The sequence below is a fragment of the Emys orbicularis genome, chromosome 1, assembly GCF_028017835.1.
Source record: "Emys orbicularis isolate rEmyOrb1 chromosome 1, rEmyOrb1.hap1, whole genome shotgun sequence".
NCBI classification, from domain to species: Eukaryota; Metazoa; Chordata; order Testudines; family Emydidae; genus Emys; species Emys orbicularis.
Genome location: NC_088683.1, coordinates 362,830,551 through 362,844,194, shown reverse-complemented (window position 1 = coordinate 362,844,194; position 13,644 = coordinate 362,830,551). Strand labels below are relative to the sequence as shown.

Here is a 13,644-nt window from a genome sequence, read left to right as displayed (position 1 = left end):
AAGCTCAAGGGTCCGAGTTCAGTGCCCGCTGTGCCGTGCAGTGGCCGTTGGGGGCTGGCTACCGAGAGGGGGGCTTAGCTCGGGTACTGTCCCTAAGGGCTGGGTCCTGCCGTCCCTGGCTGAAGGGACAGAGGAGGGACTGAGATGTGTAGTGGCTCTGAGGAGGCCGGGTCCTCGCCAGTGAAAGTCCTGGGGCCACCAATTCGGTGGTGTCTGGCAGCTGAGACCTCACACAACGGAGGTGTGGGCATTGCAGGGCCCATGAGGCTCCTCTGAAGAGCGGGTTTTTGCCCTGCTCCCCAGAGGTGGCTGCATTTCTGGGTAGCTCTTGTGCAGTGCAGTGGGCGACGGGCTCTCTCTGGGCCATGGATGTGGTTAGCAGTTCTGCTCACCAGGCTCCGAGTCGGGCCGCCCCCGCTAACGGCCTGCTGGGGCCTCGGCCTCTCGCCCTCCGCAGCGCGTGCAGCACTCACGCCGCCGGCTGCGCTTCCTCGGACACCGCAGCTGTGATCACAACAGTGTGTGGCTGTGCGGAGACCGACACTCCCCACACATGGCCACAAGGGAGTGCCCTGCCAGCCCCAGCCTCCCCAGCCACCGGGCACTGCCATGCCAGCCTCCCTATACCCACTGGGCACTGCCGTGCCACCCCCAGCCCCCCTGACCCACCGGGCACTGCCGTGCCACCCCCAGCCCCTCTGCCACCGCCATGCTAGTCACAGCCCCTCCCCCACCAGTGATAGTGACCACAGTGTAGTTAAATTTAACATCAGTGTTGGGGGGAGATACCAAAGAAGCAGCAGCGTTTCACCCCAGAAAGGGGAACTACACCGAAACGAGGAAGCTAGTTAGCTGGAAATTCAAAGGAACAGTCACAAGAGTGAAATGCCTGCAAGCTGCATGGAAACTGTGTAAAAACACCACAATGGAGGCTCAAACTAAATGTATCCCCCAACTATAGAAAAAGCCCCAATAGCCAAAAAAGTGCCACGCTGGTTAAACAACAGAGTAAAAGAGGCAGTTCGAGGCAGAAAGGCATTGGAAGTCCAATCCTTTTGGAGAAAATAGAAAGGAGCATAAACTCTGGCTTGTCAAGTGTAAGGCAGGCGAGGCAGAATTTGAAGAGCAACTAGCTAAAAACACAAAAAGTGACAGCAAGCTGCCACTGGACGATCGAGGTGCTAAAGGAGCAGACGAGGAAGACAAGGCTGTTGTGGAGAACTAAATGAATTCTTTGCATCTGTTTTCACTGCAGAGGATGTGAGGGAGATTCCCACACCTGAGCCATTCTTTTTAGGTGACAAATCCGAGCAACTGTCCCCGATTGAGGTGTCAGTAGAGGAGGTTTTGGAACAAATTTATCAATTAAACGGTAATAAGTCACCAGGACGAGATGGTATCACCCAAGAGTTCTGCAGGAACTCAAATGTGAAATTGCAGAACTACTAACTGTGATACTAAGTGCAATAATCAGCCTCTATACCAGATGACAGGAGGGTAGCTAATGTGATTCCAGTAAGCCGAACTTCATAGAATCGTAGGACTGGAAGGGACCTCGAGAGGTCATCTAGTCCAGTCCCCTGCACTCATGGCAGGACTAAGTATTGTCTAGACCAGTGTTTCCCAAACTTGGGATGCCGCTTGTGTAGGGAAAGCCCACGGCGGGCCGGGCCGGTTTGTTTACCTGCCCCGTCCGGAGGTCCAGCCGATCGCGGCTCCCACTGGCTGCGGTTCGCTGCTCTAGGCCAATGGGAGCTGCTGGAAACGGCGCGGGCCAAGGGTCGTACTGGCCGCTGCTTCCAGCAGCTCCCATTGGCCTGGAGCAGCAAACCGCGGCCAGTGGGAGCTGCGATCGGCCAGACCAGCGGAAGGGGCAGGTAAACAAACCGGCTCGGCCCACCATGGGCTTTCCCTACACAAGTGGCGTCCGAAGTTTGGGAAACACTGGTCTAGACCATCCCTGACAGGTGTTTGTCTAACCTGCTCTTCAAAATCCCCAATGATGGAGATTCCACAACCTCCCTAAGCAATTTATTCCAGTGTTTAACCATCCTGACAGTTAGGAAGTTTTTCCTAATGTCCAACCTAAAACCCCCTTGCTGCAATTTAAGCCCATTGCTTCTTGTCCTATCCTCAGAGGTTAAAGAGAACAAATTTTGTCCTTCCTCCTTGTAACAACGTTTTATGTACTGGAAAACTGCTATCATGTCCCCCCTCAGTCTTCTCTTCTCCAAACTAAACAAACCCAATGTTTTCAGTCTTGCCTCATAGGTCATGTTTTCTAGACCTTTAATCAAGCCTGGGAGGGAGGGGTAGGAGGGGAAATGTGGCGCGCCCGGGGAAGGAGGCGGGGCTGGGGATTTGGGGAAGGAGTTGGAAGGGGGCGGAGTTGGGGCGGGGCCGGGGGGGCGCGGGAAATTTTTTTTGCTTCAGGCGGCAAAAAACTTGGAGCCGGCCCTGCTCTATATAAATCCATGGTACGCCCACATCTTGAATACTGTGTGCAGATGTGGTCGCCCCGTCTCAAAAAAGATATATTGGAATTGGAAAAGGTTCAAAAAAGGGCAACAAAAATGATGAGGGGTATGGAACGGCTTCCGTATGAGGAGAGATTAATAAGACTGGGACTGTTCAGCTTGGAAAAGAGACGGCTAAGGGGGGATATGATAGAGGTCGATAAGATCATGACTGATGTGGAGAAAGTGAATCAGGAAGTGTTATTTACTCCTACTCATAACACAAGAACCAGAGGTCACCCCGTGAAATTAATCGGCAGCAGGTTTAAAACAAACCAAAGGAAGTATTTCTTCACACAACGCACAGCCAACCTGTGGAACTTGTTGCTAGGGGATGTCCTGAAGTCAAATGTACAACTAGGTTCAAAAAAGAACTAGATAAGTCCCTGGAGGATAGGTCCAACAATGGCTATTAGCCAAGATGGGCAGGGATGCAGCCCCATGCCCTGGGTGTCCTTAAATCTCCAACTGCCAGAAGCTGGGACCTGACAACAGGGAATCACTCGATTCTCTTCATTCCCTCTGTAGCACCGGCGCTGTCAGAAGACAGGATCCTGAGCTAGATGGACCATTGGTCTGACCCAGTCTGGCCGTTCTTATGTCCCCAACAGGACACCCCCCCACACAGAACGCCCCACGTCACACAGACGAGTAGACACAGTACACAACAGGGCACATCCATACACAATACACACATCACACAGTACCCACCAGGACACCCCACCCCCATAATACAAGTCTACTTTGTGTAGCATCTTCCCAAGACATTTCCCCTAGGCAGAGAAGATGGTGTGGAAAATCCAGACCCAGCTGGGGCAGAGGGTGACTGGGAAGCCCGGGTGAAGACCAAGGTGTATTGGATAGAGGGCATGGAAGCCCCCAGCTGATCTCAGGGCCCCATCCGTCTGGGCACTGCCCACACACTGCCCCCCAGAACTCACCGTCTAAGGGCTGGTCTCCATGGGGAATTTTACTGGCAAAGTTATGCTGCTCAGGTTCTGCCTTGGGAACACGTGTCCTGGAGTTAAAGGGCCTTGTTCTGGCTTTCGATACGACAGACGTTGACCCGGGAGAAGGCTCTGTTATCCCTGCAGTAGGACTATCTACGTGGGGGCTTACAGCTGTGTAACGATGCTGGTGAAATTCCCTGGGTAGATGAGCCCTAGGCAGGCTGCCGGGGAAACTGAGGCACAGAGCGGGGCAGTGAAGGAGCGGCCTACGAGGCGGCTGCGGGGCTGCAGAGGATGAGGCTCTCGCACGGCACAGGTGCGACTGAGTTCAAGCGGAGTGGGAAGGGGAGAACGGAGGGACGCCACCTGCTGTGTGCCTGGCACGCCCTTGGACCAGCCTGCCTACCTTGGTGAAAGAGCCCTGCCCATGGGACCCCCTCCAGAGGTGCACAGCTGGGCCGCAGAGCTAGCTGGAGCGTGGGGTTCATGACCACCGGGGTTCTTAGTTCCCCTTTCTCTCTTTTTCCTCAGCACGTGTAGCTCAGTATGGCTCCCCCTTTCTTCTGCTTTGATGGACTGGGGGGCTGTGTCTGCTTTGGGGTTCCCCCTCCGACACAGCTGGAGCTCGGCCACAGGGGGATCCCCGCCTTTGTGGGGGGACCCCTGCAGTACAGGGGGTTCCCGCGTCAGGGCGCCTGTCGCCTGGGGGCTGGGGGAATGCAGGCCACGTGGCCTGGGCTTTCCAGGGCCGTGCAGCGGGGCCGGCCGGCGCAGAGGCTGCTGATCTTGGCAGGAAGTCAGGCCGGTCCATGTGCCGATGTATTTATAGCCCAACAGTAACCCCTTTGTGCTGTCCAGCAGACAGGAAAAAGCAGCCCCCGGGGAGGGACGGCCACAAACAGGAGAGTGTTGTGTGCTCCAGCTCCCATGCCAACCTTGCCCGCCGCATTGCCGAGTCAGCATACCCGCCTTCCCCTCCCCCCTGCCCCAGCCTCGCCCGCCATGCGCGGAGCCGGGCTGAGATCAGGCAGCACCTGGGGCACTGGGCCAACGCCGCTCCTGGGTACCTGGCAGGGCCTTGGAGCAGGTACTGGACAGACAGCACTGGACACGCTTCCCCCAGAATGCTCTGCTGCCCTGGCTCAGCGGGGCAGATCTCTAGCCGGGGATGGGAACTTGCCAGCCAAGGGCCCAATCGGTGCCGGCACCAATTCCCCTTCGCATGGGCTACCAAGCGGGCACAGGAGAGGAACGCTCGTCAGGTGGAGCAGTGACACCCGGTCTCAGCCCGTTGCGCTTACTGCAGGACGCGGCACAAATTCAGACTGGTTTTGCAGAATTCTCCATGTGGAAAATGTCCCCCCCACCCCTCCTTCCAACCCCCCTGCACCGGAAGCACTCTAAACAGGTTGCTGTTTTGCTTTGGAACGACTTCTCCTTTCCAAGTCTCCGTGGAGGTCATTATTTTGAACGGCGCCAACGTTCCAAAAGGGTCGCAGTCAAAGGGAAGCGGCTGGGGTTGGTTGGCCCAGGACGTTTCGGTTGCCGAGAAACCGGCCTTTGTTCCGCTTTTCACGTTGCCCAAAACTTTAATTTTTGTTCTGACCCAAAACTAATTTTTTTTTTTTTTTCTAATTTTTCAAACTCGCCACGGCCGTGACCCAGCTATTGGTGACGCGGCTGGGGCAGTGACACCGCTCCCTGCAGGGCGGGCTGGCTGCGTTTACCTGCTGCACGCCCTTCCTCGGCGGATGAAAGCCGGACATGCACCAGCTAGGTTCTCCTACCTTCCCAAGACCCCGCGGTGTAGCTCAGCCTTTAACTAGGGAATCCTCACAAAGTGCTCAGGACTATTAGCTCTGGGGAAACTGAGGCACGGCGCAGCAGAGTGACTTGGTCGGGGTGCCACGGGGAGCAGTGTCAGAGCCGGGGTTACGCTCCAGGAGTTCTTGGCTCCCACATCTCTGCCCTGCGTCTCTGAATCCCTTGGAACTCCCCCATCTTGGCCGCACACCAGGCACTGGCTGCAAACCCCTGCCCCTGGTGTGGGGAAGACAGGCCCTGGGGCCTAGTCGCAGCACAAAAAGTGGCTTCTGCGGCCGCCTGCAGCTCCCGGGTCGCCGGTTCCTGTGGCTACCCCTCGTCTTGCAAACAGGCTGGTCTGGGGCAGCTAAAAGGGAGCGTAGCCAAGTGGTTAGAGCAGGGATGCCCAGGCCCCGGATTTGCAGTGAGATTGGCAAGCCGAAGCTGGGATCCGTTTGCTAGTAGCAAAGGGCTTTGAGGGCCCGGCACGAGGACGCAGCCACGTTTGATCCTGACAGTCTTTGTCCCGTGTTCGCAGGGGCCCATCCCCACTGTCCTCTCCAGGCGCAGGGGCTCAGGGCTTTCTCCAGCTGCTCTGGAGATGGGATTTCTGGCTGGGAGAAGGCTTAGCCCGGCCTGCACGGGACAGCTGGAGGAACAGATGCGCTGGGCAGGATGGTACCAAGACCAGCCCTCAGCCCCTGGCTGGGACGTGGGGATATTGGAAAAGCTCCTGTTAAAATCCCTCCCAGCCAGGCACAGGCTGGGAAAGGTCGGACGGCGGGGTTAATGGGATCCGAATGGAAAGAGGGGACAGGAGAAAGCACCCTCCCGCAATCCCCACCAAGCCCCTCCCACAGGACAACTCCCCTCCCCTCCCCCCCATCCCTTCTCCCCAGAGCGTCCCTCCCGGAGATCTGCTCCGCAGCTCACACCGAGTCTGCATTGCATACAGCAGGGCCCCGGCCCCATCCCGGGACGCCGAGGCTGGGCTGGGGGCGAAGGCACAGGGCTGGGGCTGGGACTTGGGAGATGGGTGCCGCCCACCGGCCGTGTGTTCAGCAGGGCCAGTGCTGCTGTCTCGCCCCCAACGCTGCCGAATACACCCCCAGGTGGCAGGGGGGGCTCCCCCGTTTCCTTGCACGGCTCTTGCCTGGGTGGGGCCAATGCTCCATCTGGCCCAGCCTCTCGTCTCCAGCATGGGGAAGGGAGAAAACAAAACCCACCCCGCATGCTTCCCCCAAGCCTGTCACCTCGTCTCCTCCCAGGCACGGACAGGCCCCCTGAAACCTGCTCCTTCGTACTCCTCGTGGGGGCAGGCGTGCCCAGGTCACAGAGACAGAGTTTCAGTCCCTGTTTGGGCAGCGTCCGGCACGAAGGGGCCCTGATCTCGGGAGGGGTCTGGGCAGCGCCCGACACGACGGGGCCCTGATCTCGGGAGGGGTCTGGGCAGCGCCCGGCACGACGGGGCCCTGATCTCGGGAGGGGTCTGGGCAGCTCCGGGCACCATGGGGGCCCTGATCTCGGGAGGGGTCTGGGCAGGGCCTGGCACCACGGGGGCCCGGATCTTAGTCAAGGTTTCAAGGTGCTGCTGTAATTGAACAAAGAACGGCTGCAGGGACTGAGCGTGGGGAAGGATGAAAAGCCCTGACTGGGCCCGGGCCAGGAGGAGGACGGGGGCGAAGGCCCAGGAGGAGAAGGCAGGCGGGAGAGTCAGAGGCTGCCGCTGGGATCTCTGGGCTGGAAGGGAGACGCCCGTCGGCTGCACCGAGCGGTTGCGCAGGGGTAACCAGGGGAGCGATGTTAACCCGGCATGTCTGTGTGTGGCCCCTGCTCATGCTGATGGGTTCCCTCCTGCCCCCTTGTGCCCTCAGACGTCGCAGGGAGTCCAGGTGAGGCGCTTCAAGACCCTGAACGAGCTGATCGCGCTCTACCTGCAGTCCAACCAGGGCCTGGTCTGCACCCTGCTCTTCGCCGTCGAGCGGGAGAAGGAGAATGCCGAGGACAGGGACTACTCAGGTACGTCCTGGCAGTCGGCCCCTGGCCTCGCCGGCTGGGCTGACCTGCCCCGGGAGCCAGGGTCAGGGGGAGAGCTGGGGTGATAGGAGGCGGGATAACAGGCTAGATGGGCCCACTGCTGTGAGCCAGGGTCTCTGGAGGCAGAATACTAGGGTAGCTGGGCCTGTTGGTCCAGTACAGGGGGCAGGGTGATATTGGATGGTCCTGCTGCCTCCCTTCGCACTCACAGCCCATCTCACCCCTCCTCCCGCTCCCCTTCACAACATGCCGAGATTAGAGGCAGGTCTGCCTGCTGCTGCTCCTGCCACGCCGCATGGGGCCTGTGGCCCTGGGCTCCCCAGTGGGGCTGGGACCCCAGCAGTTGACCAGCTCGAGATGTGGTTGTCTGGAGCGGCTCACGGCCGTGAGTGCCGACCAAGCGCAGAGCCCCCGAACCGGCCGCGTGGTCAGTAATTCGCTCTCACCGAGCCAGCACCAAATGTGAGCTGGATCGCGGTCACAGCCAGTGCCCTGGGCCGCTCCCGACTGTCCCGCCCCCAGGCACGCTGGCCTCAGGGAGAGCTGGGTCCCGTACACCAACGATGGCAAAATATTCGGGTGGCTCCCGTCCCAAGAGACGAGCTGCGTCCCCCGAAGCAGCCGGTCCCTCGGCGCTCACACCAAACACAATCCTATGGCAAACTGGCTGCAGATTTATTCGCTGGGAAGGAGAAAGGAGAGTTCGTTCCAGGTTAAAGCAGGCGACACTGGCTCCAGAAGGTGGCCGAGCGGTAGCATTGTGTCAGCTCTGGATGGCTTGTGGGGCTGAGCCAGGCTGGCCCGGGGCTCTGGGCTTGTGTCCTCCCTCCAGCCCTGCGAGAGTCCAGTCCCGTCGGCTGCTTTTTTGTTTCCCGCTCCCAGAAGTGGAGCTGGCGGGAGGAGCTGGTTTGCACGGAGCCTCGTGAGGGGGCACGGACCCAAGTCTGTGTATTGTGATGTCCCCCAGCGGGCCGGGGAGTTGTGACAGCCCTTCTCCGGGTGGGGGGCAGGAGACGATCCCACCTGACTGGCTAGTTCCAGAGCAAACAGGGATCAAGCAAACCCGGAACTATTCCCTTGCAGCAGGGGATACGGAAACGATCAGGGAGATTCATGCCGGCAGTAACTCACAAGCCTTTGGACACATGGTTACAGGTTCAATACCCCTCTGACCCGTACTCCCAGGCCAGGGAAACAGACGGGTGCCAAGCAATGAACGTGTCCGTGCTCAGCAGAGGCCCAAAGCCTTGGCAAGAGCTGGCCCCTGGTTTGCCAGGCTCACCGTGGGTATCAAATCGAGACCCCCAGAAGGTGATCGGGCTCCCAGCCCCTCCAGGGCGGGGTGAGCTGGGGACCCCAGTTACTGCAGGCAACGTACGAGGCCCCAACCCCAGCTCCGCCTGTGACTGGCTCTGCTCCTCCCTTCCAGATGGGGAGGATGAAAAGCCCCCGTTACCGCCACGCTCCGGCTCCACCAGCTTCTCCCCCGCCAGCCTCGGACCAGCCACGCAGGACGGGGCCATCGAGAGGTAAAGCGCCTCTGTCTCCAGAACCACCAGGCGGGGCCCAGAGATCCCGCCACATGGGGGAGCTGCTGGTGCCCCTCACTCCTGACCCGCAGCCTCCATCTCTGCCCCCTGTGCCCCTCGCTCCTGACCTGCAGCTCCCATCTCTGCCCCCCGTGTGCCCCTCGCTCCTGACCCACAGCCCCCATCTCTGCCCCCCGTGTGCCCCTCGCTCCTGACCCGCAGCCCCCATCTCTGCCCCCCGTGTGCCCCTCGCTCCTGACCCGCAGCCCCCATCTCTGCCCCCCGTGTGCCCCTCGCTCCTGACCCGCAGCTCCCATCTCTGCCCCCCCTGTGCCCCTTGCTCCTGACCCACAGCCCCCATCTCTGCCCCCCGTGTGCCCCTTGCTCCTGACCCGCAGCCCCCATCTCTGCCCCCCGTGTGCCCCTCGCTCCTGACCCGCAGCTCCCATCTCTGCCCTGTGCCCCTCACTCCTGACCCGCAGCCCCCATCTCTGCCCCCCGTGTGCCCCTCGCTCCTGACCCGCAGCCCCCATCTCTGCCCCCCGTGTGCCCCTCGCTCCTGACCCGCAGCCCCCATCTCTGCCCCCCGTGTGCCCCTCGCTCCTGACCCGCAGCCCCCATCTCTGCCCCCCGTGTGCCCCTCGCTCCTGACCCGCAGCTCCCATCTCTGCCCCCTGTGCCCCTTGCTCCTGATCCACAGCCCCCATCTCTGCCCCCTGTGCCCCTCGCTCCTGACCCGCAGCCCCCATCTCTGCCCCGGTGCCCCTCGCTCCTGATCCACAAGCCCCCTTCCCCCCGCTCTGTCCTTGATCTCCCCGGAGCAGGGAGCCAGTGAGAGCAAAGATTTGGTGATTTTGTCCTCCACCCACCAGTCTGAGACCCATCCAGCCCATGCCTCGAGTCGCGTCCTGAGGCAGGCTGGCTTTCCTCACTCGGTTTTCGGACAGCTGGGCTAGTCCGACCCCCCGGCTAGGGAGGTGGCTCCGGGTGGAGCAGGCTGGAACGGCAAGAATCTGTCCCTTCTGACGCTCCCCAGATGCACCCCACTGCCTCCCCCCTTTGCACACCCGCTCCCGCTTTGCTGCACTCGCATGCTTGGGCTGTCTTCCCCACCGTGCATACACTTGCTAATGCACAGGTTTCAGAGTAGCAGCCGTGTTAGTCTGTATCCGCAAAAAGAACAGGAGTACTTGTGGCACCTTAGAGACTAACAAATTTATTAGAGCATAAGCTTTCGTGGGCTACAGCCCACTTCTTCGGATGCATATAGAGTGAAACATATATTGAGGAGATATATATACACACATACAGAGAGCATGAACAGGTGGGAGTTGTCTTACCAACTCTGAGAGGCCAATTAAGTAAGAGAAAAAAACTTTTGAAGTGATAATCAAGATAGCTCAGTACAGACAGTTTGATAAGAAGTGTGAGAATACTTACAAGGGGAGATAGATTCAATGTTTGTAATGGCTCAGCCATTCCCAGTCCTTATTCAATCCTGAGTTGACTGTGTCTAGTTTGAGATTGTAATGGATTTTTTACCTTTAGTCCTTTTGGTATGATGTCTCAAACTAGACACAATCAACTCAGGATTGAATAAGGACTGGGAATGGCTGAGCCATTACAAACATTGAATCTATCTCCCCTTGTAAGTATTCTCACACTTCTTATCAAACTGTCTGTACTGAGCTATCTTGATTATCACTTCAAAAGTTTTTTTCTCTTACTTAATTGGCCTCTCAGAGTTGGTAAGACAACTCCCACCTGTTCATGCTCTCTGTATGTGTGTATATATATCTCCTCAATATATGTTTCACTCTATATGCATCCGAAGAAGTGGGCTGTAGCCCACGAAAGCTTATGCTCTAATAAATTTGTTAGTCTCTAAGGTGCCACAAGTACTCCTGTTCTTTTTGCTAATGCCCGTACACCTTTGCACACTTGGGCTTGCACGTGCACGATCACCCTCAGTTACACCCATGCGCCTTTGCCCCCCGTCCGTTCCCAGTCTCTCCCGGGCGCCCCCACCCCTGGAACGATGCCCCGCTCCAGACAGGGGGGTCCCATGGAAGTGCTTTCTCCTGGGACCCACTGTCGCCGGAACTCAGCCCTCCCACGGGCGTTCGCTCTCGTGCCCCAGTGGACAGCCTGGGATGCAGCGGGCGTTTCCGGTGCTCGGCGCCCGGTTGCTAACCTTTCCGCGCCCCCTGCAGTGCCACCAACGGCCTCAGCACGGTCTCCCACGAGTACCTGAAAGGCAGCTACACCCTGGACCTGGAGGCTGTCAAAGCCGGGGCCAGCAGCCTGCCCCATCTCAACAAGACCCTGGTCACCTCCTGCAAAAGGCTACACAGGTAAGAGCCTGGCCTGGAACCTGGCGCCCCCCAGTGGCTCAGGCTGCATCTTGGCTGCTGATCCCCACCTCTCCAGGGCTCTCTCTGCCATGGGGTGCTGTGGTTGGGAGCTACCACTAGGAGGCAGGCAGGGCGCTGTGGGCATCTCCTTGCCCAACAGGGGCTGGCCCCATGGTGTCTGTTCCCTGCTGCATCTGCAGGCCCCTGGCCAGCATGGGACAGCAGCGCCCCTCTGGGGTTCCTGCTGTAGTGGTGGGGTGTGGGGCAGGCCCTTGGGGGGATTGGAGGACGGGGGGCCTAAGTCCAATCCCACTGCCAGTCCCGTCAGCGCTCGGCTGCAGGAGCTTCATTCTCCCCCTTAACCCTGCTCAGAATTCATCCCGGGGGGGGTGAAGCTGCCGGCGCCGCTTCCCGGGCGCCTGTCAAACCCGCGCCGGCCCCTGGTGCGGCTGGCTTTGACCTGCCACAGGCTGGGGCGGGGGTGCCAAGGGGCTTCCCCGTCCCAGGGCTGGCTGGCTGGCTGACATCCGTCTGCATCTCTGCCTTGCAGCGAGGTGGACAAGGTCCTGTCCGGGCTGGAGATCCTCTCCAAGGTGTTCGACCAGCAGAGTTCGCCTGTGGTCTCCCGGATCCTCCAGCAGGTAAGGTCGGGGGTGGGGAGTAGTGGCTGCGGGGTGCCGCAGGGGGCCAATACCCCACCCCGCCGGGACTTAGGACCCCTTCCCCAGCCTTATGTCTGCCCTGTGTCTTCTCAATGCCTGCCGCCCCTCCCCTTGGGCCTTGCTGTGGGGGACCTGCCAGGTGAAGGCCCATCCTCCCCCCCGAGATCTGGGGGCTGGGTCTTTCTTCCCCGTAGCAGCTGAGATAACCCGTGAGCTGGGGACCCACACGCGATAGCAGGCTGAGCTAGGTGGGGCGGGGCTGTGGGGCGCCACCGTCTGGCCATCAGAGCAGCTGCTGCTGTGGGAGACGGTGTCCCCTCTCTGGCGTGCCCTGGGGCTGGGGGTCACAGCCCGCCTGCCATCCCTGACACTCTGGGTCTAGACTCGGTCGCCCTTCGCCCCTTATGATACCAGCTGGGGGACTGGCCACCTGGCGTCCCCTGCAGGCGGGTGCCCTGTGGTCCTGGATACATTGGCCGGGCTCCACCCTCTCCTCCCAGCATGCTCTGTTCCGGCAGCTGGAGAACCTGGCTCGGAGGAGGCAGTGTGCGTCCCCGGGGAGTGGCGGCGGGGGTGGACAACCCAGAGCGTCTTGTCCCTTTGCCGCCGGCCTGGCCAGCACCAGCTCGCTCTGAGGCCTCACCGAGTCTTTTCCTGTTCCCCACTAGCCCCAAACACATCAGTTCCCAGAGCCCGAGGGAAGGGAGCCGGGCATGGGGCTGGGGGTCTGGGCACCTGAGTTCTGTCCTCACTCTGCTGCTGATCGGCGACTTGGCCTGCGGTTCTGTGCCTCAGTTTCCCCGTCTCCAAAAAGGGGACCCGGACCCTGATTCCCTGTTTGGGACCCGCTCCCATGAAGGGGGACGCAGCAGCATTAAGTTGGGAGAACAAACTGAGCCCTCTTTGTGGGGACGGGGGAGCCCCTCCGGCCTACACACCCCCGATCCCGCACCCTGGCTGCGTGTGGTGGGTCTGGCGGGGGCTGCCAGGCTGCTGCGCCGTCTAAGCGTTCTCTGCTTTGATCCCTCTCGTGGCTTCAGACTGCCGGCCAGACAGGAGAGCAGGAGCTGGAGAACCTGGTGCTGAAGCTGTCTGTCCTGAAGGACTTCCTGTCCAGCATCGAGAAGAAGGTGGGTGAACTGGCCCGGTCCCCGGATGCCCACAGCCCGTGTCAGAACAGGGGCTGGGGACGCAAACCCATCTGGTCCGTGTGGGTCTGTATTGGCCCAGTGGGGCGGGCCTGGGCTCCGGGGACGCATGGCGGTGTCACCCTGCCCGGTGCTGAGCTTAGCTGCGTCCTGCTGCTGCTGGATTCGGCTGTGGAGGCGAGGGACGGAGCTGTGCAGCCGGACGGAGCTGGGATCCCGTGGTCTGAGCGCAGGGCTGGGACCCAGGGGCTCTCGGAGCCGGCTCTTGGCTCTGACACTGATTCCCTCGGGGGCCATGGGCAAGTCACATAGCCACTTACCTCTACAGTGCCTGTCAGCTGTGCAGAACACCGGCTACTCCCATTGACTTCCCGGGGGACTGAGCGCCCTGCCAATGGCGCCGGGGGAGTCTGTGGGTCTGACCCCCATCTTCTGAGCCCTGCCCGGGCCCTCCGGGATTCGCAGCCCCTGCCAGAGCCAGCCAGCCTTTGCGTGGCAGCGCGGTCTCCGCCTGCTCGTCGAATGCTCTGTCTGGGCCCAGCCCTGGCTCGCACCGGGGCTGGGCCGGGCCCCTCGGGTAGCAGATCTCCCGCCTCCCACATGTTTTCCTCCCGTCACGGTGACGGGGGGCGCGGGGGAGCCGCT

General features: G+C 60.4%; 1 protein-coding gene across 1 annotated transcript in view; it reads left to right on the top strand.

Annotated features, from left to right (window-relative positions):
* The window catches only part of INPPL1 (inositol polyphosphate phosphatase like 1), a 72,721-nt gene that overhangs the window by 27,149 nt on the left and 31,928 nt on the right, over positions 1-13,644 (top strand). Inside the window, exons 3-7 of the mRNA XM_065413901.1 lie at positions 7,144-7,288; positions 8,736-8,835; positions 11,049-11,189; positions 11,740-11,830; positions 12,892-12,981. Of these exons, the coding sequence (XP_065269973.1) occupies positions 7,144-7,288; positions 8,736-8,835; positions 11,049-11,189; positions 11,740-11,830; positions 12,892-12,981 (567 nt within the window). The remainder of the gene's footprint in view (positions 1-7,143; positions 7,289-8,735; positions 8,836-11,048; positions 11,190-11,739; positions 11,831-12,891; positions 12,982-13,644) is intronic.